Source organism: Puntigrus tetrazona, chromosome 7 (assembly GCF_018831695.1).
Source record: "Puntigrus tetrazona isolate hp1 chromosome 7, ASM1883169v1, whole genome shotgun sequence".
NCBI lineage: Eukaryota > Metazoa > Chordata > Actinopteri > Cypriniformes > Cyprinidae > Puntigrus > Puntigrus tetrazona.
In genome coordinates, this window is record NC_056705.1 from 37,650,153 (window position 1) to 37,672,135 (window position 21,983).

Genomic DNA, 21,983 nt, shown 5'->3' on the forward strand with positions numbered 1-21,983 from the left:
GAAACATTCTTCTAATTCTATGATTTTAGTAGTGTAACACTGACAGATCGACAAAAATTCATTGCAACAAAATGTTTTTTATCCAAGACCATGAGCAAAAAAAATATAAATGTGTTTTATTCAGGACTAAATAATAGTGATGGAAAATAGATGTGGACTGATTCGATTCAGGCTCATTGAAATAACATGCAAAATATTATGTTTCTTCTTTAATGTTCCATAATTGAATGTAACACTTTTAATGTGAAATGTCCAGTGAGTGGTGGCAAAAGTGTGTTCAGTTTTATCCAAAACAGATAAACATGAATCTGGCAACAAATGTGCCAGGTGTTAGAGAAAAACAGCACCAGGTGAGCAAGTTTACTACACCAGAAGCCATACAGATGAAGCTGGCATTTTGATGTAAACATTAAAATATGTTCGTTTTTTAAATCATGTACTAGATAAAAGTGTAAAAACTGTACAACAATCTCTTTATTCAGCCCCTGTAATCATAATTTGTGTGAAAATGAATAAAAGTTGTTCGTGTTTTACTGCGACAAGAGTTTAGCTGGAAACTGCAATAAATTGTAAAGTGCAGTAAAATCATTTTTATCAGGTTTTTTTTTTGTATTATTATTTTGCCAGCGTAGGTAGAATCTTTTTTTTTATATCTTGGGGCTATTTCACCTAATGCTTGAGTGTATTTTTATACTTTTACCATAATTATAAAATCAGCAAGCAGCTAAGCTAATATGTTGCTCCAAATTTAGCCATCAACTTGCTAGCTTAGCAACATGCTAATTTCGGACACTGCTGATTGAAAAAGGGCTGATACAGGTTTTGTGGAAATGCAGTATTTGGCACTTACTTTAGTTGTAGGCTGCGCCTGTACAGCATCCTGAATGGTTTCCATCATAACTCAGAAGACTATTAGTGGAGAGAAAGAGACAGACAGATGCCTATCAGTGCCCAGGTTTAGCTAAATGAGGATAATTAAATGTCAGCGATAACTCACATGAAGTATGTAAACAAATTAACCCAGTCTTATTGGAAGAATTTGCTTTGTGAGAAGTAAATGTAAATGTTACTGCCTCTAGTGTTCATTTCAACTGGTTCAGTGCAGTGTATTGTATATACAGGTATGTTATTTGTTATTATTAATGTAGGTATGCACATATTTTCAACGTGTCTAGTTTGAACCCAAATACAATCAATTTTATGCATTACCAGAGACAGGCAAGGTCTTACTCCTGCTCCGAGAACACTAGCCATCCATCAACTGATTTAGTTGATGTTTATATTTACTAGCAACACTTTAATTAGCATGCTAACAGAGAAAACTGTGCAGCAGAACTATTTTTCTAAGTTGCGTCCTTAAATTGATCCCCTTTGAAGTATTGTCTCTACACCCAAACAAGTGCAGATAGAAGCTCAACAAGCCACAAACTTGATTTAAAAAATATGCAGTTGTGTACATCCCTACACCTGAGGAGCACGCTGAACGCTACCACATCTTCAAACCCGAAGCAAGCTGTTCCTCTCCATCTACCCATGAATGGTTGATTGTTTACTTGAAGTGTTTTGAGTCACTTATGTGATTACCATGACAGAGAGCTGTCTAGGTCCTTTCACAGAGCGCCAATCTCCATCTTTTCCAAGGGTCACCTCAATTATTCATAGCCTGGGCCTATTTGTGTCTTTGTGCTCTGTGGATGCTAAAACCTTCACACAGCAGAAGCTAGATTGCCAGTTTTATGAGAAAGAGCATCTTGTGAAATAAATGCTAGCCAATATAGCATGAGGTCAAGGTGCACAGTGAATGCAAAGAAGCGCAAGTGAAACAGGCCATAATCAAGTACCACGTCTCATTCACTGCTGAGTGGCATAAAAGAGCACATTTCAAGTGCCCAACCGAACTGAACAGAACACATTATAAAAGTTGAGACCTGGATATATATGACTTTAGAGTTATTGTTAAACAGTGACCCTGAATGGCTTTCATTATGAAATATAATGCACATTCATGAATTCAATAAACGTGGCAAACAAAAGGACACTACATAATTTGTCACAAAGGTTCCGAGAAGGTTTCTTGCATCTTGTACTTGATGCTTTATACATGTACATCTGTAACATTGAATAAATGCACGCATTTACTAGAAAAAAATTATCTGTTTCGCTTTTATTTTGTACATTCGTGAATTAATTCAATAAACGTGGAAAACAAAACTAAAGAACACTACATAGTTTGTCACAAGGCTTCTGAGAAGGTCTTTTGTATCTTGTACTTGACGCATTAACCTTTTTGCCACTGGATAAAAGCAGACAATTACTGGAAAAAAAAATATTTTTATTTTGCTCAGTTAAATCACCCATATGTTGGCCAAATTTTTTGTCTATATAATAAAATATGGAGACCAAGGACATCTAATAGTATTCAAACTTTATATATATATTTCTTTGAAAAATTTCCATTTATATATTCATACTTAATATTTTATATTAAATACAAACATACCATATTTTTCTCTAATATACACCTGTATGACAGCTCTAATATATACATATTTCTGAAAAGATTAATTATTCATTAATAATTAAAAATAGTATGTTAATTTTGCAAATGTTTGAAAATAACAATTTATAATTTAAAACAATCCATTATTTTAAAAGCATAATCAATTTTAGAGTAGTGTCGTCTTTCTCAAACACAGGCTATAATACAAAATGTGCAATGATTTCCGCAAAGCAACTGATTAGGTGCCAACAGTGTGCTGAGGGACTGCTTCAATTAAAAATTTTAATTATTTTTCATAACGCATATAAAAATGACACCAGTTTGAACCAGTTTTCAAATTTGGGTTGCACACATCCAGTAAGCACTGTGTCAGTCCACAACTGAAAATAAAACACAGCTTCTAGTGCTGATCCAACTAACACATTTGAAAACTGCTGTTTTGAAATGGTATTACTATATTATATTAGGCTATTTATATTTTGTATTCATAAATATTGAAAACTGTTAAATGTGATGCCCAGCTGATTGTGGTCAACTAAATTACATAAAATGATAATTAATTATTGATGATAAACTGCACAACATAGAATTAAAAGAATGGTGCTGGCATGGTTCCTCTCATCGCAGTTAAGTACATAAGCAACACAGAAGAAAAGAACAGAGATGCTTTGAATAAAAGAAGAAGTGTTTGAGTGACTATGCATTAACAAGGAGTACATTTTTAAATGAATGAGAGATGCTTATTACAAAAAATACTTGACTGTTATCTTTTATTTACAATATTTATACGTATTTCCACGAAACTAAAACATATTAGATCAGATCATATTGTACTACAAAGCGGTCGTTTTATAATGCATGTTAATCTTTCTTCTAGAAGAGGTCTGACTGAATGGCTTCATCAATATGCAAGCGAATAATGAACTGTCTGCTTTGCATAATTACAGTAAGACGACGATTTAACAGCAATGTAAAAAAACAAAGTGTAATTACGGAACAATTATACTGCGTTCCCAATTAAGGCGCTAATTTTCACAAGCATATAGTAGCATTTTTTGTCGCGTATCCGAGTGTATCGTTCTCATGCAGTCCGGTTTAAAGATGTTATTTCTTTAAAAAGATATTAAGCTGAAACATAATCATGATATAAATCACGAATGTTTTCATATTATTTAAAAATTGTGAATGTTCACACTAGCCAAATATTTAATTTTTAGTTCTACTCAAACAATGCTTTGTGCAAAAAATAGTATGCAACGCTCCTTTTAGTTACAATAAAATAAAACAATTTTAATTATAAAATGTATTGTTGAAACTATGTGCATTTTTGCAATTATTGGCTGATTTCTAAAAAATCCAGCATTAAAGATTTTGCAGTATAGTTTTCAGTAAAGCGAACCAATCATTTTTATCAATGACAAACAATATTTAATTTCATTATAACCTAAATTCTAATTCCAACTTTCCTCCTCTTGGTTTCTAAAAGGTACTTTAGGAATTCTCGTGAACTGCTGACTCATGTTGGAGTCAAATGAGCAAGTTTTTTCATTCATAAAATTTGTTTTTAAATCTTCTTAAATTTAAGAAACGGCAGTAATACTTTTTAAGGAAAAAGAACAAATGTCATGTGAGGTATTTTAATGCTTTAATCTCCTTTCTTAGCCAAACTACATTAAAACTTTCTTTGGTTTAACAAATTAAGGAAATAGTAAATGAAGATACATATGTTTACAGAAGCATCACTTAACAACAAAATAAGAAAGCTTGGTAACCGAGCAAGTAATAGTCATGCTATTTTGGTTTTGTATGAATCCCGCTTTATAGTTCAGAAATGTCTTGTATTCATAAAAAAATCCATTCAAATGGTCAAAGAAAATAAATGTACAAAAAGAAAAATGTAAATAAAGTACAAGAAAACAATAAAAGACAAATCTGTTAACCCATTAATTCAAGGAACGCCTGTGAAGAAAAAAAAAACTCCATGAATCTCATCAGTATGCAAGGGAATAATGAAACGTCTGCTCTGCATAATTAAGATGAAGGCTTAACGGCAATGTAAAGAAAAAAAGAAAAGGAATAGCTATTTAAAAAAAATTACAGAGAGCTCCCAATTACATCACGCTAATATTCCCGACCCAAACGAACTCATATCTTCAAGCTAAAATTTCCAGGCGAACGAAACGAATGCGGATAATGATCTCGGCGCTTTTAATTAACGACGGCTCTCAGATTCTTAGAGCAGGAGACCTGACGAGGCACAGCGCCAGAGCCAGCGGATCGCTCTGAAACGAAGGACAACAGCTCCAGCCCCGTTCACTCAGGCTCCGAGTATCCTCTCATACCCCTCCAGATGCCCACACACTGCTCCGAGCGGTTGCCAGACTGCCACACGACCTCTGGATCATCAGTCTTAGCAGTCACGTAGGGCACAATGGGCTCTGAAAACAGTTAAGCGCACAACTGGCTGATTCTGTGGAAATATTACAGAAGGGATAAAGAGCATCCCTAGGGCAAAGAGTAATCCGCGTAAGGAAGTCCAACATCATGCCAACTTCATCCCAATCCAAAGGAAATAGTTCCAAAAACAACATAAGGGCGAAATCCTGAAGTTGTCCTGATGAATCCTGACTTGACGGCAAGTGGGAAAAAACATCCGAAGGATGCTCGCTTTGATCGGAGGCCTTGCGAAGAACAACACAGAAAAACGATTATCACTTCTCCAGTCGATTGTGCAAAAAACAAAAACAAAGACAGTTTTTTTCCCTGTACCACACACCCTCCCCCTGCTTTGTCTCAATGTGACATATTAGGGAGAGATCAAGTATGCAAAGCAGGCCGTTGATTACGAGAAGCCAAACACAAAAGGTAAGAATAGGTGGAATTAGTGAGATCGCAGACAGCAGGGCACGTCCGACGACAACGGCGATGGCGATGGTCCCCCCCTCGCCGTCGCTGTGCTGGCCAAGGCGGCATTGGCATTCCTGGGTGCTGGAAGAGCCCGTGCTCTCACATACTTACATACTCATGCATTTACATTTCCTCATGAAGCTTCTCTCTACATCCCTCTCTCTCTCCCTCTCTCTAGCTAAGCTGCACTACGCAGCCAACATCACGAATGACTCCGCTGACACTCCTGTGGGGGAAGAGGCAAAACTGGCAGCTCCTTAGAGGGGCACACGCCCAGCCAAGTGGGCAGGACAGCACCCAGGAGTGTGGGGGGACAGCAGGGAACTTCCAACTTCCCCCTAAATGAGGCTTGTTGACATTTGCATTTTCCCTTTCTTTTCGTCGCGCTAATGCGTTCAATTGTTTTAGGAAAGTGCCTTCTGCTCCCGCCCTTTTGAAAAGCGATTTATTGTGCCAGTTTCCCCCGTATCTGCCATCCGCCTGTCCCCTCCCCTGTCTCCTAGCCACCAGCTGCCAAGTTTTCTCACTGTTTGATGATACACAGCCTGTTAGAACGTACTTTGTGGTTGTTTTCTGTGAGTATGGAGCTTGTCATCTTTGCCAGTTTGAGGAGAAGAACAGAGAGAAATAAAAATTAAAAAAATCTAAATAAATCTTCTTTTTATAACTTATGGGAACACTCTGAGACAGATGCAGGCACTCATAAATTATATGCTTCATTTGCATATTCCTGGCATAAGACATTATGCAAATAACAGGCGATTTGCATAATGGATTCCTCTTGTTGCCTGCGAAGCCTTGTGCTCCTTTTTATTTAATAATGAAAAAAAGCAAAAGACGAGAAAGTGGGAAGAATGTCGCATCGAGCTTTGCCGGAGCTGTATTTGCCAGTGCCCCAAAACATAAGCACGCTGATATCCAGAAGAAAAAAAAAGCAGGGCAATACTTGCAATGGAACACTGACAGTGTGAGGAAATTCAAAACTTGATCTTCCAGAGTAAAATTTCCTGATTAAATGATGTGGTCAATAATACGGTGCGCAAAAATAAGACATGGCGATTCACTAACGTGCGTGTATACGTTTAAATGAGTCACTGATGATATCGTTTTGAATGCGAGTACTGCTGTAGACTAATTAATTGCAGAGAGACCGAGTTGAGGGGGAAATCACATGATTAAATAATTCAAAACAGCTTCGTGTTTTTAGCCTCGTCAGCTCCAAATAGAGCAACACACACACGCACAAAAAAAAGAGCGGAGATGCAAGTTGTGTGATAATATTTCATAATTACACTTTTGATAATTGCTTAATCAAATATGACCGACACAGTGAATTCAGCGGTAAACTGCAAACACGGTTCCAATGGCGCTCACATAAGACAGAAAATAATTAAGTGCAGATGATAAGTTTACAATGGTGATTAAAACAAACGACACACTCGTCAACAGTTGTTATTGATCACAACATTATGAAAAACACCTCAAATCTGAACAAAATTTAGGAATCAAAATCTAAAGTTTCCAGGGAGACCATAAGATTTTAGTGGATCAGGAAAAGACAGTATGGAAGGGTGACTTAGAGGGAGAAAAAAGGTGGGAGGTGGTTACAAGGAGTACTTTGATTATTTATAACAAAATGCCATGAAACATTCTGCGCAGAGATCAGATGGCAAACGTCAACTGCGATCAGCTATAGTCCAATAAGCAGCCTCCTTCCCAGTGTACAGAGGAGCATAGGAACTGTTCACCTCATATGCTGGGCTGCAGGGCTTTGAGCACCTCCATAGAGGGAAGGGCAAAGTAGACAAGCGGGCAATGCCAGGGTAATGGTGCTTTTGGGGCGGGCAGCGGGGTAGCTAGCCTACGACAGATGTTATGAGCAATTCATCAGCTCTTAGAATCAATTAACCCGTATGTTAATTAATGTCAGGCTTATGGAACAAAGTTGGGGGGGCGGCAAGGGGGATGTGCTGGCAGAGCTGAAAGCGATGGAGGGGAGGGTGCGAAAAGACGAGAAGAGGATAGGGGATGGGCGAGCACGAGAAACAAGCTGCGAATGCGGATTGTGGCAGTGAAAAGCTGGCACCGTGCCATCCACTCAGTGGCAGCGCCAAGGCGGACTGGCGCTCGCTCTTGGGGGGGGAGGCGGGTAGACACAAGAAAAAAAAACAAAAAAAACAAGAAGACCCACGCCATTTGGTTCGTTTTTGGCAAAGGAGAATGGTCGTATTTTTTTAGCGACGTGTATACAACTAATATTAAAAGTAGGATTGCTGGTGGGGGTTCTTGAGTACGAGGCTAAACCTCAACTCAAAGCGAACAGGAAAAGGAGGGGAATACCATCTGCTGCTTGTGATTACGGAATGTTGGTGACGTTCAGTGCGGAATTCAAGGACGGGAAGAAGTCGATAATGCCTGCCTGGCATCGGAGAAGCAGAGACGACATAAGCGATATAAAGTCCTTGCAAGCTATCGCAATGGATGCCAACGGCAGTCGTGTTAAACCACACTACCCCACGGGACTGTAAAGGTATAAAGTGTATCCAGACTTTTATGAGGAAAATGGCAATAGTGGCGCTGTCCACCAAATGGCATTGGAGGCGGGGCATGAGGATGCGCCTCCCTCTCTCTTCCTTGCTTTCTTCTCTCCTGCAGCGCATTTTCCTGTGCCAAGCAGGCAGTCTGCCAGCCAAGCAGCAGATGCCATGCCAACTTCTTTGCTGGCAACCATGCCGCAGACACCAGGTGGATACATGTGGCACATTTCAGCGTCTATCGATCCACACCGATACTTTTTCTGGAGATGCCAAGGCGTTTTTTTGTTGAACAGGATGCCAGGATCGTTGCAGTGGCATTCGTTGTGCAAAGATGGAAAAGGTGAACATGCACGTCCCCGACATGGTCGGTTGGCAAAGATAACTGGAAATAAGAACAAACAAAGACAACGGTGGTGCTTTTGTTGACTAATTAAACAGAAAAGTTTGCGCAGCTAATTAGCGCGACGGATTCAATAAGGCAACGAGGCGGCTGTGAATGAAAACAAATTGGCACAAGAAAAACAAGACAAAACAAAATTAAATCAGCAAGCTGTTATACGAAAAAAGGGAGGTGTTCGTCTTTTTGTGCCAGCCCCGCTCCCTTTACTACTTAATTTTGCTCTATATGAACCACCACCTCTTGTCAACCGCCTGCCAACCAATGCAGTGAAGAATGTCTACCACGGGCATTGCGGCGTCAGATGCTGCCAATCTGCCAATCGCCTTTCAACACGAGAGGACCTGGGGGACGGTGCCAACGGCAGAACAGCAGCTGTTTACAAAAGCTAAACACAAAAAGGGGCAAGAAAGAGAATCAGCAAACATGAGGATGCATACTAATGAGCCGGCACATAAAATTATAATCAACTAACCAGATGGGGTTTAATTTATGCATTCTCTTAACGACGCGCTAATCGTTTTAATTCGTTCAACAAAGAAAAGTAGGGTTTTTTTCTCCGCTACATGGACTTTTTCAGGTGTATCTCAAGATTGACTTTTTTAAAAGCAAAATAAGAAGAGGAAATACGAGAAGTATGAAACTCCACTTCAGCAGCAAGCAAGGCTACGCCAGAGAGGGAAGGAGGAGGCAGGCGTGTGCGATTTATCTACATTCACAGCAATCACCAGGGAGATGAATGGCTAAGACTGTAGATTCTTTACGCCATCAACCCGTATGGGAGACAAGAGACAAGGGGGGTGCCACCCACAACAGCCAAGCAGGAACCTGATGGAGGGGGCATAGAATCACACCATCAGACTCTTTGGGGAGGCGGTAACCTCCAGACCAGCCTGCCTGTACCTCTGCCAAATGGGGCAGGGGGGCTGTGGGAACGTTTTTGGCACCCCCCACTTTTTTTGCATGCCCCCTCTTTGCCACCCAATCAAGAAACTGGCAAACTCCTCCCGTTCGTTTTGTTTATGTTTTAGATATATAAATCGACCACAGAAGTAGTAGCCCTTCCTGTGAGCTGGCACCTGCAGGGTTCGGAGGAGGACCGTCGCCCTGGTTCCGCAAAGACGATGGGCATCGGGCACACAGCCAACTACGGGCGGCGATGCAACCGGCGAGAACGGATGATTTGCTTAAGTTCGTTTTAACTGATTAAAATGCATGGCGAAAATTAAAACGGCAATTAGCGCGGGGGAAGGAGGCTCATCAGCGCTCGCTAATTATGAGTGGATACTCCAAACTTTTACTTGCAGTTCTCATGCCTCTCGATTTTGTTGGACAAAGGGGCACGGTTGTGGAATATGAATAATTGAAGAAGTCATCCAAAGGGAGGGATTATAAGATCTTTGTGCTTCCTACACTGCCTTGGCATAACCACCAAGATGACAGAACCAAGGCTGCCACCAGGAAGGACAGGCTGGGCAATGGTGGCATCTTTTGGGGCATCGTCAACGCGATCGATTAAGTATTTGTCGCATATGCGATTAGTGCTTTAATTCATAATTCTTGTTGTGTGTATTTTTTTTTTTAATTGTCGCCGCGAAACACGTTTGGATATAATCGTTTGGAGCTAATGAGGTTTGGATGATCTGTCTTTTATTTTAATTCCACGGGGGAAGTTAATTGCGTCTCGTCCTCATTATACAAATGGATTACAAAAAAAAGGAGGAAAAAAAAAAACTGGCTGGCAGAAACAAGGAGGGAGAGGGGGGAGAGGGAGAGGGAGAAGAAAAAGAAAGGGAGAATATTTTCCTTCTTTGTGAGCCAACATACACATAATACCACATGCAAACAAGCAGAGAAAAGCAACTGCAATGCTTGGCTATGCTAGTCTCTCCCAAGTCCTCCCCAGGAAAACCCAGCATGTTTCTCCTCTCTCCCTGCTCACTGCAGCCAAATCCTTCAAATGCCAAGGACCTCTGCTTTCCCTGGATGTGGATATTACAAAACATGGGCAAGACAAACGCTACACGGGATTAAATTTCTGCCGATTGGATATTACCGTCATTATTAAAATGGTTAGTTTTCTGCTGTTATTAGTGTTGAGCTTTGTTATAGAGGTGGCGTTTGCGGGCGAGGCGAAATGGAGAAGAGACAACAAGAGAGCCTATGGCAGGGCACCTGCTAATGTCCTCAGCGCTTAATCATCGTACAGCAGAATGGTTTTATGCATATTTCATTTGCATATCATTAAATCGCTAAGGCACACTGGCAACTGGCAGCGGAGAACAGGGAGTGGGGAAATGAGGAGCACAAAGTGTTAAAAAAAGGAAAGAGCGACTCATTATGCGATGGCAATCTTCAAAGCTGCGTGCCTGCTTTCCGGCATCCTGCCAATTCATTTTAATTCAACGTTAATTAAAAAAAAAAAAAAAAAAGAAGGAGGGGCTCGCTCAGCCTGTCATATGCGGATTAATTGAGCGTCTTCCAAGGAACAAGAGTACTGTTTATGTGCTGGGTGAATGCGGATACGTCTGTTCGTAATCACCGGAATATTTTTTTTACGAAAGAAGGCCAAAATATGCCACTTTTACACAAAAAGGAAATGTATATTTGTACACGTTTCATGTCTACTGTAATCTTGTACACTACATCTTAAAGGAACACTTTTAAATATCATGTTCCTTAAGGAGTCCTGGGAAATTTTGTTGCTATTGTGAAACATTAAATATGTTTGATACAGAAGTGGAGATGTAAGAAGTTGGCACCGGGCGCCAACAAGATCAGGAGGCGGGGGACTGGCAACTCGGGGTTGGGAGTAAAGCGTGGGAATCGCTGGGGGCATTCTGTCACAAGCTTTCTCCTTGTATGAAACAAATCCAACACTTGCTCACATCTGCCCCCTCTGCCAACCACCCATCAAACAGACTATGCGCATAATTAGTATGCTTGCCGAGACTCTGATTGCCTGTATTAAATCACTTGGCGAAATTGATCCTTTGTTTCCGGTTAAATGTGCTCGCTGTCATTATGTCTGGCATACTGTCCTGCGGAAAAAGTAGATAAAAGAGCTTCTTTACGCATATGCGCATTCACACACACGAACACACAAATGTAAACAAACGGTTACGCACTTAATTAAGAGGAGAAAATTGTTCGGTGCACGAAAATGACAGCTTGATTCGCTATTGTTCATGAACCTTTTAAGCCACTTTATTCAAAAGAAAAAAAATATTTAAATGTAATCTAAAGAGCAAATAAATTTATACATTTATTTTGAAAAATACTGGGCCACAAAAAAGCCAGAAATATTGAATAATAAATATAGAATTTTGAAAATATAGAAATTAATTCACATTTGCCACAAAGGGTGTCAGAAACAAAACAAGTTTAATAAAATATATAGATCCATTCTGTTCTTCGCAAAACTAGCTTACGTAATCGCAAACGGCAAAATCACTATAGCCGCCTTGCCTACGTCTCGCCTGCTAAATGCCCTTGGGTGGTTCTTAGCATATGCAAATGCTGAGAAGATGCAGAACGGCGCAATTAGCCGTGTTTATGAAAGCTGTAATGAGAGCTGTGGGGCAAAGGGGCGGCAGCCTGGCAGAAAGAGCCCGCTCGCAGCGGGTATCTGCCTGGCGCTTTTGAGCCATGATACATGCAGATGTCGCTGTAGTTCTTCCAAAAGCTCGCACGAACGAAAAGGGGGTGGGGGTAACGAGGACCTCGTTTGGAATCACACACACCTCTACCATATGTTTTTAGAGACATGAGTGTGTATCGGAATGGAGGGAAAGCCATGACCGTGGGGGCAAGTGAAGTTAAAACGGGGTGGGGGGTTGTTTAACTGGAGATCTTTGTATGGAGCAATGTGGACGGAAATAATTCATGCCCCGCCTAAGTAAAGTACAACTGACAGTGTGTCTGTATTCTGCTGTGCATGTCACATGGAGCAGACATTATGCAAAGTGCCCTCATTAATATGCATAAGCAGCCTCTTTATTATGCAGACCTGCACTAAAGCAATATTGTTTGGAGCAGCAGCCATGCTCTTGTTACAGTAGGCGAACGTTATCTTTCTCAGAGCAAACAGACCCTCATTTTTTCCCCTCTAACCACTTTCAAAATATTTAATTATCTGCTGCTCTGTTTAAAAAAGGAATAACGACAAATTCAAGCGCAAGCAGGCAAATGATTGACTGTTTATGCCCCCATATGCCCCTGTTTCATAGTGGCACTGTATTTTGACAGAAAGCAAAAGTAGAGTGGCACAAGTCATATCTAGAGGTATCATCACAGATTTAGTTGTAAATGCCAAAGAATGACATCAAATTACACGAAACCCCTGTAATGGATTCTTGGAAGAGTCTAACAATAAACCAGTGCAGAGTGGGAAAAAATTGTCATTTGTAAAGTCCACTACTTTCAAGACCATCTAACATCAGGTATGAGAAATGCATGCCATGGTCAGGTTTCCATCACTTTGGCACTGAACTAACCCCGAAGGGTCAGACTGGCTTCGCCATTGGTTGGCAGGTAGTGAGAAATCTGCTCCCAGCTCCGCTGCCTCTGGCTCATCCTGCCCTCCAGAAGCTCTTGACCTTGTCAGGCGCAGTAAAGCTATGTTCTCCTTATCTACCTAGCTGACAGATTTCTCAGTAGCAGCCCATTTATGATTCCCTGTGAGGTTATAACAGACTAATATCTAAAATTCTGGACATTTCTGATTTCAAAGGGGTTTGGAATCGATTAACTTGTTGTGTTAGCAACACCAACATGAGCAACATGTTGCATCAGTCAAGCGTGAACTCAAAAGTCTTCTGAAATAAGCACTGTCATGGTGCTTGCTTGCTATTGAGGCATTATATTTTACTTTATGTTTTTTTTTATATATAAGGTTTGTCCATTTAAATATGGTTCTGCTGCAGTTTAAATGCAAATGCTTGTGCTGTCATCATGCTTGTGCTGGACGTACTGTTTTACTGCATAGTGATATTGCTGTCACAAGAAGTCTATTTAAAGTCTACTCTACTGCATTGCATCTTTTTACTCTCCATATCACATACTACCTAGACTTGAAATTATGATATTATAAAAAACTTAAATAATTCACCTCCATTTTAATCATGTGATTGTAGACATGTTGTTGACCAGAGAGCTTAAGCAGTATTTAAGCCAGAACATTCCTTTAAGAGTTAATGAAAATATTAAGCTTGAGGTTGTCTGGAGACACAGTATAAGTAAGCAGGCACAGGCATCCATGTATTTAGCTAGTTATACTGTTACGTTCAGAGGCACTTCTCCTAAATCCAGAGCTCAGATCCACCTAAATCCCACTGTCCAAAAATACAGCCGATCAATGGTTTTGTGTCACCAACCTCTACGCGCTAACACTATTAAGAGAGCACACACAGCCTGTGAAAATGTTAAAATGGCATAATGAACAACATCATCATCGAGTAGCCTAAAAATACCAGACCTACTAGTATTAAGAGTGGCTTTTCTCCTAAAATGATCTGAAGAGCTGAAGAAAAAAAAAAAAAACTAGTGTAAAACATGTACAGTTTGATCAATGCTTTCCTCTCGCCACATAACTGTGGCTGTATTTTTCTTAAGTGACCTTAAAACACTGCCCTTTTCAACGTCCTCTCTCCCCCTCCTGCTCGACACAGCTAATGAGGGAGCTGAGTGGGGAGGTTTGAGTCAGACCAAGCAGGGACACTGTAAGCCAACCTACAAGCTTCCTGTATGCTGATGCTTTCACCTCCTGGCCTCTCACATTTCCAGACAGAGGCTGCAGGGATGGCACTTCCTGCCGCTGAAACCCGCAGTCCTCCTGCAGCACCAACAGTGCAGTAACATTTATCTCTTTAACTGCTGCCCAGGCACCGGCCTGCACATTAATTGGTTCCCGGTAATTCTATCAGATTAGTATTAATACACCGTTGCTAGGGCCACGGAGGTCACCTGCACTGTCTGTACAGCATGAACTCAAAAGAAGGTTAACTGTCAATCATTACACAAGATATGATAATAGGCCTTTAAGACTAAGGGATGTTACAGGCTGTGGTGAAAATAGTTAAAGTATTGATGTGAAACGCATCTGCATGTGAAGTCATCTTCTAACAAATGTACATCCTTACAAGTGACTGATTTGGACGCTTTACATCCGAAAGCAACTCAACGTTGTTGCTAGGAATTTTCAGTGCTCATACAAAAACAAATAATCGTTTTTCGATTTCAGCTAGATTAAGGTCAGTGATACGTTTTGAAATTAAATGATAAAGAAGTATATTTACTGCTTAGTTTGCTTTATGCTTCCGTCTGCTATTTTGGATTTATTCTTTTCTCAGATCTAAATGTAATACATTTTGATCGTATCATGTTAAGTCTGTCATTTGCAATCAACGTGTGATCAGTTTAGTCAAAATTAGGCTTCATAGAAGGCAGCATAATTCTGGAGACTACCTTTAGTTACAGCATCTGTGCTTGGAGCACATCTATTATGCCTTAAAATGCTAAACCTATTAGGTTTTGGAAAAACACATCTGTGTAATTTTGATATGACCGCTACAAGGATGCTACGAAATAAGGCAAAAAAGTAGGCCTAAGTCATCTGTGTAGTATTATCTGTAAAATTGCAGCTCCCACATGAGCAGGCAGTTCATTTTTAAGTCTGCGTTTTTGAATATTCAGTGCCATTGACATTCATTTGGTATGTGAAAAGTGTCATGATGAATTAGTCAAATTGACATTGCTAAGCAGGTGCTGTTAGGAGCTTTTTGGCTGAGGCTTGACTGAGCTGTCACAGGTGCATTAAGATTGAAAACATAACATGCCTTGCACAATGGCTAGGACCACTCAGACAAGAGCCAAAATCCAAAAGCTTCCCCTGCTGAATAGACCAACACATGTTGTGTTGGATGCTGGTTTAACAAACTTAAACAGCAAGGCTTTTATAGTTTACAAACTCACATACACATACACTTTGCCGAGAAATGTCACATATGCTGGGTAGATAACTTAAAAAATGTGAGTCTGCTACTGATAGCAAATTATTGTAATAATTGTAGTTAGTCATTCGTTAAAATTCACCTTTAGGTATGAAGGTATATATACTTTTTTATTACTTCAGATTATTTTTGAACAAACTCGTTTATCATATTGATTTATACGATGATATTGTACCATGTCTTGATATGAAGATGCAAAGAGAAAGTAAATATATTTTATTAGTTATTAACAACAAGAATTGCATTAACCATTACATTACAAAGGTTTATCAAACTGGGATGCTCGAAGAAGGGGGTTTGTGAGTTTAATAGAGAATTTTCCTGTTCAAATAGAATACAGTATTTATATATACATTTTAGGGTTTTTTAGTGCTGCTATAAACAAGCTGTATAACAGACAACTGCTCTACATAAAATTAAAAAGGTCTTAAAAGTTTGCAATCCTTTGATTTTTACTACATTATGTTGTCTGACTGCTTGCAGCCTTTTCCATTCATCAAGACCCTTTGACTATCACTATTTATGATCTCATTTTGAACAAGTGTTAAAGGTTTATGTAAACTTATGAGTAAAACCGTGTGTGTGGATGAGCATCAAGCTGTGACTCTCATCAAGAAGAGGGGAGGGCAGAAGTTTGTCTGTTATGTGCGAGTGTGGGTGTAGTGTGCATGTCAGAGTGTATGTCTTCGTATCTGCAGGTTTGCATGTCGTCCCGCAGGGCCTGAACTGAGCAGCTGGCAGGGGAGTCATTACATACGCACCTCTGACAGCTCATGCTCTCATTACAGCAGGAGGATGCCTGTAGTCCACACACACTCTCTCTCGCTCTCCACCAGGGCCCTACTCCTCATGCTGGCAGACATCTTCCTTTTCCCCAAACACAGCTCAAATCCCTTCTTTTCCATGGGACATGTGGCATGATTGGGTAGCATGGTTTGGTTCACGGTAGACTGTAGTCACCATAAGCTGTGAGTAAATCAAAGGACTCAACCTGCTGAACATAGTGTCTTCACTTTGCTGCCGAGAAGGCAAAGGACAGCACTTATCAGAATATAATCTGGTCCAGGGTGCGATCTCGAACACTCAAACTACTGCTGCCTCCGAGTTCTACTCTACATGGCTTTTTATTTGCCTGTAGCTCCACTACAAAACCTAGTGAGGTGCCTGTTTACAATGGTAGGCGACATTAAGATGCCTTGTTTTGGCCATATAAGGCAGTGCTACACACACACACACACACACACACACATATATACATACACACACACACACACACATATATATATATATATATACAGACGTGGACAAAATTGTTGGTACCCTTTGGTCAATGAAAGAAAAACTCACAATGGTCACAGAAATAACTTTAATCTGACAAAAGTAATAATAAATAAAATTCTATAAATGTTAACCAATGAAAGTCAGACATTGTTTTTCAACCATGCTTCAACAGAATTATTTAAAAAAAATAAACTCATGAAACAGGCATGGACAAAAATGATGGTACCCTAACTTAATATTTTGTTGCGCAACCTTTTGAGGCAATCACTGCAATCAAACGCTTCCTGTAACTGTCAATGAGACTTCTGCACCTCTCAGCAGGTATTTTGGCCCACTCCTCATGAGCAAACTGCTCCAGTTGTGTCCGGTTTGAAGGGTGCCTTTTCCAGACTGCATGTTTCAGCTCCTTCCAAAGATGCTCAATAGGATTGAGGTCAGGGCTCATAGAAGGCCACTTTACAATAGTCCAATTTTTTCCTCTTAGCCATTCTTGGGTGTTTTTAGCGGTGTGTTTTGGGTCATTGTCCTGTTGCAAGACCCATGACCTGCGACTGAGACCAAGCTTTCTGACACTGGCTAGTACATTTCTCTCTAGAATTCCTTGATAGTCTTGAGATTTCATTGTACCCTGCACAGATTCAAGACACCCTGTGCCAGACGCAGCAAAGCAGCCCCAGAACATAACAGAGCCTCCTCCATGTTTCACAGTAGGGACAGTGTTCTTTTCTTGATATGCTTCATTTTTTCGTCTGTGAACATACAGCTGATGTGCCTTGGCAAAAACTTCGATTTTTGTCTCATCTGTCCACAGGACATTCTCCCAGAAGCTTTGTGGCTTGTCAACATGTAGTTTGGCATATTCCAGTCTTGCTTTTTATGATTCGTTTTCAACAATGGTGTCCTCCTTGGTCGTCTCCCATGTAGTCCACTTTGGCTCAAACAACGACGGATGGTGCGATCTGACACTGATGTTCCTTGAGCATGAAGTTCACCTTGAATCTCTTTAGAAGTCTTTCTAGGCTCTTTTGTTACCATTCGGATTATCCGTCTCTTAGATTTGTCATCAATTTTCCTCCTGCGCCACGTCCAGGAGGTTGGCTACAGTCCCATGGATCTTAAACTTCTGAATAATATGTGCAACTGTAGTCACAGGAACATCTAGTTGCTTGGAGATGGTCTTATAGCCTTTACCTTTAACATGCTTGTCTATAATTTTCTTTCTGATCTCTTGAGACAACTCTTTCCTTTGCTTCCTCTGGTCCATGTCGAGTGTGGTACACACCATATCACCAAACAACACAGTGATTACCTGGAGCCATATATATAGGCCCAATGGCTGATTACAAGGTTGTAGACACCTGTGATGCTAATTAGTGGACACACCTTGAATTAACATGTCCCTTTGGTCACATTATTTTCAGTGTTTTCTAGGGGTACCATCATTTTTGTCCATGCCTGTTTCGTGAGTTTATTTTTAAAATAATTCTGTTGAAGCATGGTTGAAAAACAATGTCTGACTTTCATTGGTTAACATTTATAGAATTTTTATTTATTATTACTTTTGTCAGATAACAGTTATTTCTGTGACCATTGTGACTTTTTCTTTCATTGACCAAAGGGTACCAACAATTTTGTCCACGTCTGTATATATATATATATATATATATATATATATATATATATATATATATATATATATAATATATATATGTGTGTGTGTGTGTATCTCCTCAAGGAGAAGGCAATCTCAGAATACATTGTGACTTTCAGAGTATACTTCCTAATATTTCCTGTTTTGGGGAAAGACACGCTTGATGTTGCTAAGGTAGCATGATACTATAATACTCAAATATAATCATGACACCATGATTTAATTTAAAAAATAATATTTTACCTAATATGTCTGAATTTTAAAATTATTAATTCATTACAATGTCAGCTTAAACTGATAGTTCACCCTTATATGTTGTTTCAAACATGCTAAGATCTTCATTCATCTAAACACATGACATCAATGATAATACCACGACCAATGCAGACACTGGGAAGGACATTTGTCTAATGAACGTAAAAAACACTCATTGGATTATTTATGTTCTGGGGTAATCTCCAAAAATGTGCACAAAACGTATTCTATTCTAAAATTATAGATAAACCACTGGTGTCACAAGGACTACTTTACCGATGTCCTTCCTACATTTATGTACAATGAAAGTGGTAAAATCATTGCTGTCTATAGAAGGTCATTTTTGGGTGAACTAACTCAACCAACATTAATACCAAACTCTGTTAAAGCCAATTGTGAGTTCAGTCCCTGTTAATTCTCTGTGGACAAATAAATTGTTAGCTTAAAAGGCAACTGCCCAAGCAGGCAGTCGAAAGCAAGGCAGCTTCTGGAATATAGCTTGTCTCGTCACAGTTTCAATGTTACCGACAGAACATGAGAATAAGCAGGCTAATCTTTCATACAGCTACAACTGCCAAAAATGTTCAGCCTGGAGTCCGCTTTGCCTCCTCTATCGCATTTGACTTGTGCGTGTTTACCCTGTCACCTGTGTGTGCCAGGATCCCACAAACACGGCAAGCACACTCCTATGAGGTGATGGGTAAGCGGCGGACTGATCTAATAAAGCCAAAGTGTCCTGCTGAATCACTCAGGTCTAGCCCACAGCCGCCTGTCACCACTCCAAATTACGTGTTCTGTCAGGAGATCGGCATCCAAGTCTCGGACCCCACCAAATTAGATCGAGCTGCACGGCTGACAAGAGAAAGGCCAAGACGACTCTCTCCAAACATATGAGTGGAGGTTCTGGTATATGACCTCTGACTGCTGCAAAAATGTTTCTGCTATGTCCACATGTTCACTTAAAGGGCAATGACAGTCTTAATTGGATCAGAGAAAATGCATCTTGCAGCTTTTTTGGCAACTTCAGGGATTCCTGTCAGAGGTACCTCTCAAATGTGGTAGCCAATTTCAACATGGGAACCCCGAGACGTATGGGCCGGCATCTGTAGCTGCTTAAACACAATACGCAGGAGACCCACTTAAGCCCAGCTCGAATCGCGAATAAAACCTCAACGTAAATAAAACTAACATGTACTCCACAGAGCTGTCCCCTTTCCAAGCCAAATCTTTATAGAGCTGACATAGTTCACAATTGAGAGTCATTCACTAAAGCAGAGGAGGGGGAAAAGACATTAGATCCACACAGCTGTGGCCTTGGATGTAGAAGCCATTTCTAACGTGTGAAAAGACTTAGAAAAACATCTGCATGCTATGATGAAGTGTATGAAAGGCGGCTTGTTTTTTTAGAGCAGCTGTACCTGTTTATGCGTGAGCTGAGAGTATGAGTGTTTGTTGACTGTGGGTGTTAGACCTACAGAGGGCTCTGCACTTTGCTTCTCAGGAGGAAGTGGTTGTAAGAGCGCTAATATGTCACCTGACACTGATGACTGTGTCAGTGCACACATTTTTTTATGAGTATTGATATGTACTAGTACTTTTTTTTAGATCTGTGTCCCTTACCTCGGCTCGAGATTTTGTAGTGGATATGTAATATAAGCAGATAATTTAGCCTTAAATCCAGCCTCTCTTGAAGTTCCTTCGGGAGGCATAAAAGAAAGAGTTGAAAAAAAATCTGCATTTTAATGCTTTCAAGATTATGTACATATGAACGTCGCTGAGCGCTAAAGGGAGTTGAGCAAACTTTTCCTTCTGCGCTTTGGCCAAAAGAATTAACAGTGTTTTCAATGTGATCGCCGAGCATTACCGCTATCACAGCGAGAACAAAAAGAGGAAATGTGTCTTTTATAGCATACACTGCTTTTATTCCTTGCACTCTCTGCAATTTTATGGTTTGGCTTTTGTGTCCCTGTTCTGAGGAAATGGTTCATTAAATAGGAATGCCCATTTTTTCCTTTTATTTTTTTTTTAATGCGGTGCACAGGGATATTAACCAATCTGTAGCAAGAGCGAAAAGCCAGACTTCCTCCTGGCTGAAGCTCGACGGTCATGCTGGCTTCATTAGGATTCCAGTAGAGTGAGAGAGCAGGAGTCAGAACTGAAATATTAGGACAAGGAAGAAGACAGAGCACATTAGGGATAAGTGGAAAGACTAGATCTTCGAAGAGTTCTTGCTGGTTTTACATGGATTCTCGCTGGTCGTTAGGGTCATTTGCTTTTTTCTAAGCTGGTCTAGATGGTGGATCAGCTGGACTTTCAGAAGAGGCCCACCTGCTAGATATTGGTTCAAACACTTTTTTCTTTGATTAAAAAGGGCAGAAACTGGAATACTAATCTCTAACTTCCAGTGTTCTGCAATTGCTTTGATTATAAAGGGTCCATAAATCATAAGTGGAAGGCATAAAGCCACCCAGCATAAGTGCCACAGATTCACTCTGGGATAGCACAGCACTTGATTTGTTAATAGTGTACATAATGGCGGCCATTTTCACAAGCCACATTAAATCATAGAGTGCCGGCCCCTGTGTGAGCATTAAAGCTAAAGATTGGCTCAGTGATACAGAACTCCACTCTTTTTTTCTTTCCTCCGAAGCTAGAGACTAAATTGGATTTTCTACAGTGTTTTCTAATTTGAAACATCAATCATTTATTATTAAAGAAAGGAAGGCAGGAAAGTAAAAAGGAAAAAATCTTTTCCTCATTATTTTAAGTCTTTACAAAAATGCGCAAAAAACAACAGCTTATCACCTGAACAGAACACCCAAAATGACAACATCTTATCTACCCTTAGAATTTACATGTTAGATTCTTTGAGTAATAGTATGCAGCCTTACTATGAACCCTTTAAGGGTAAATAAGGTAGAAAGATGTCCTTTTTTCAGGTCCTGCCCCAGTGGCATGCCATTGTAACCCTAAAGGTAAAATTTTTATGGTGTAGGAAGGATAGAAATAAAGGAGGACTAATTTTAAGTAATTAAGTAAGGAAAGATGGAAGAAACTGCTTAAGAAAGGAAAGCGAAAAGAAAGCCAGTAGGGAAATACAGTTTTTTTTTTTCTTCTTCACCTACCCCCCTCAGTCCACTCAATGCCACCCATGTGACAGAAAATAAACACAACACAGAAATACATGTGGGCGTTTAAATGGAAATGCAAGTGTGTGTGTGTACTAGGCTTCACACTGGGAGTGGTGGCAGCAACCAACTCCAAGCTGGTGCCTCCCAAAAAAGTCCAGGGTATATCAGTCAAGTCAAAGGAGAGCCGACGCGCGTCCTTTAATAATCCTGTAGCGTATTATCAGGACGCCACAGCTAAGTGTTGCAATTAGGCTGCCCTTTATCATGCAAATCAATTTGACAGCACAACAATCATTCTGTTCCGCCGGCTCTCG

General features: G+C 40.1%; 1 protein-coding gene across 3 annotated transcripts in view; it reads right to left on the bottom strand.

Moving 5' to 3' along the window:
- The window catches only part of LOC122348025 (trichohyalin), a 170,010-nt gene that overhangs the window by 127,971 nt on the left and 20,056 nt on the right, over positions 1 to 21,983 (bottom strand). For all 3 annotated transcript variants that reach the window (XM_043243264.1, XM_043243263.1, XM_043243262.1), the window contains exon 2: positions 851 to 909. In XM_043243264.1, coding sequence (XP_043099199.1) covers positions 851 to 898 — 48 coding nt within the window. In that variant the 5' untranslated portion in view covers positions 899 to 909. The remainder of the gene's footprint in view (positions 1 to 850; positions 910 to 21,983) is intronic.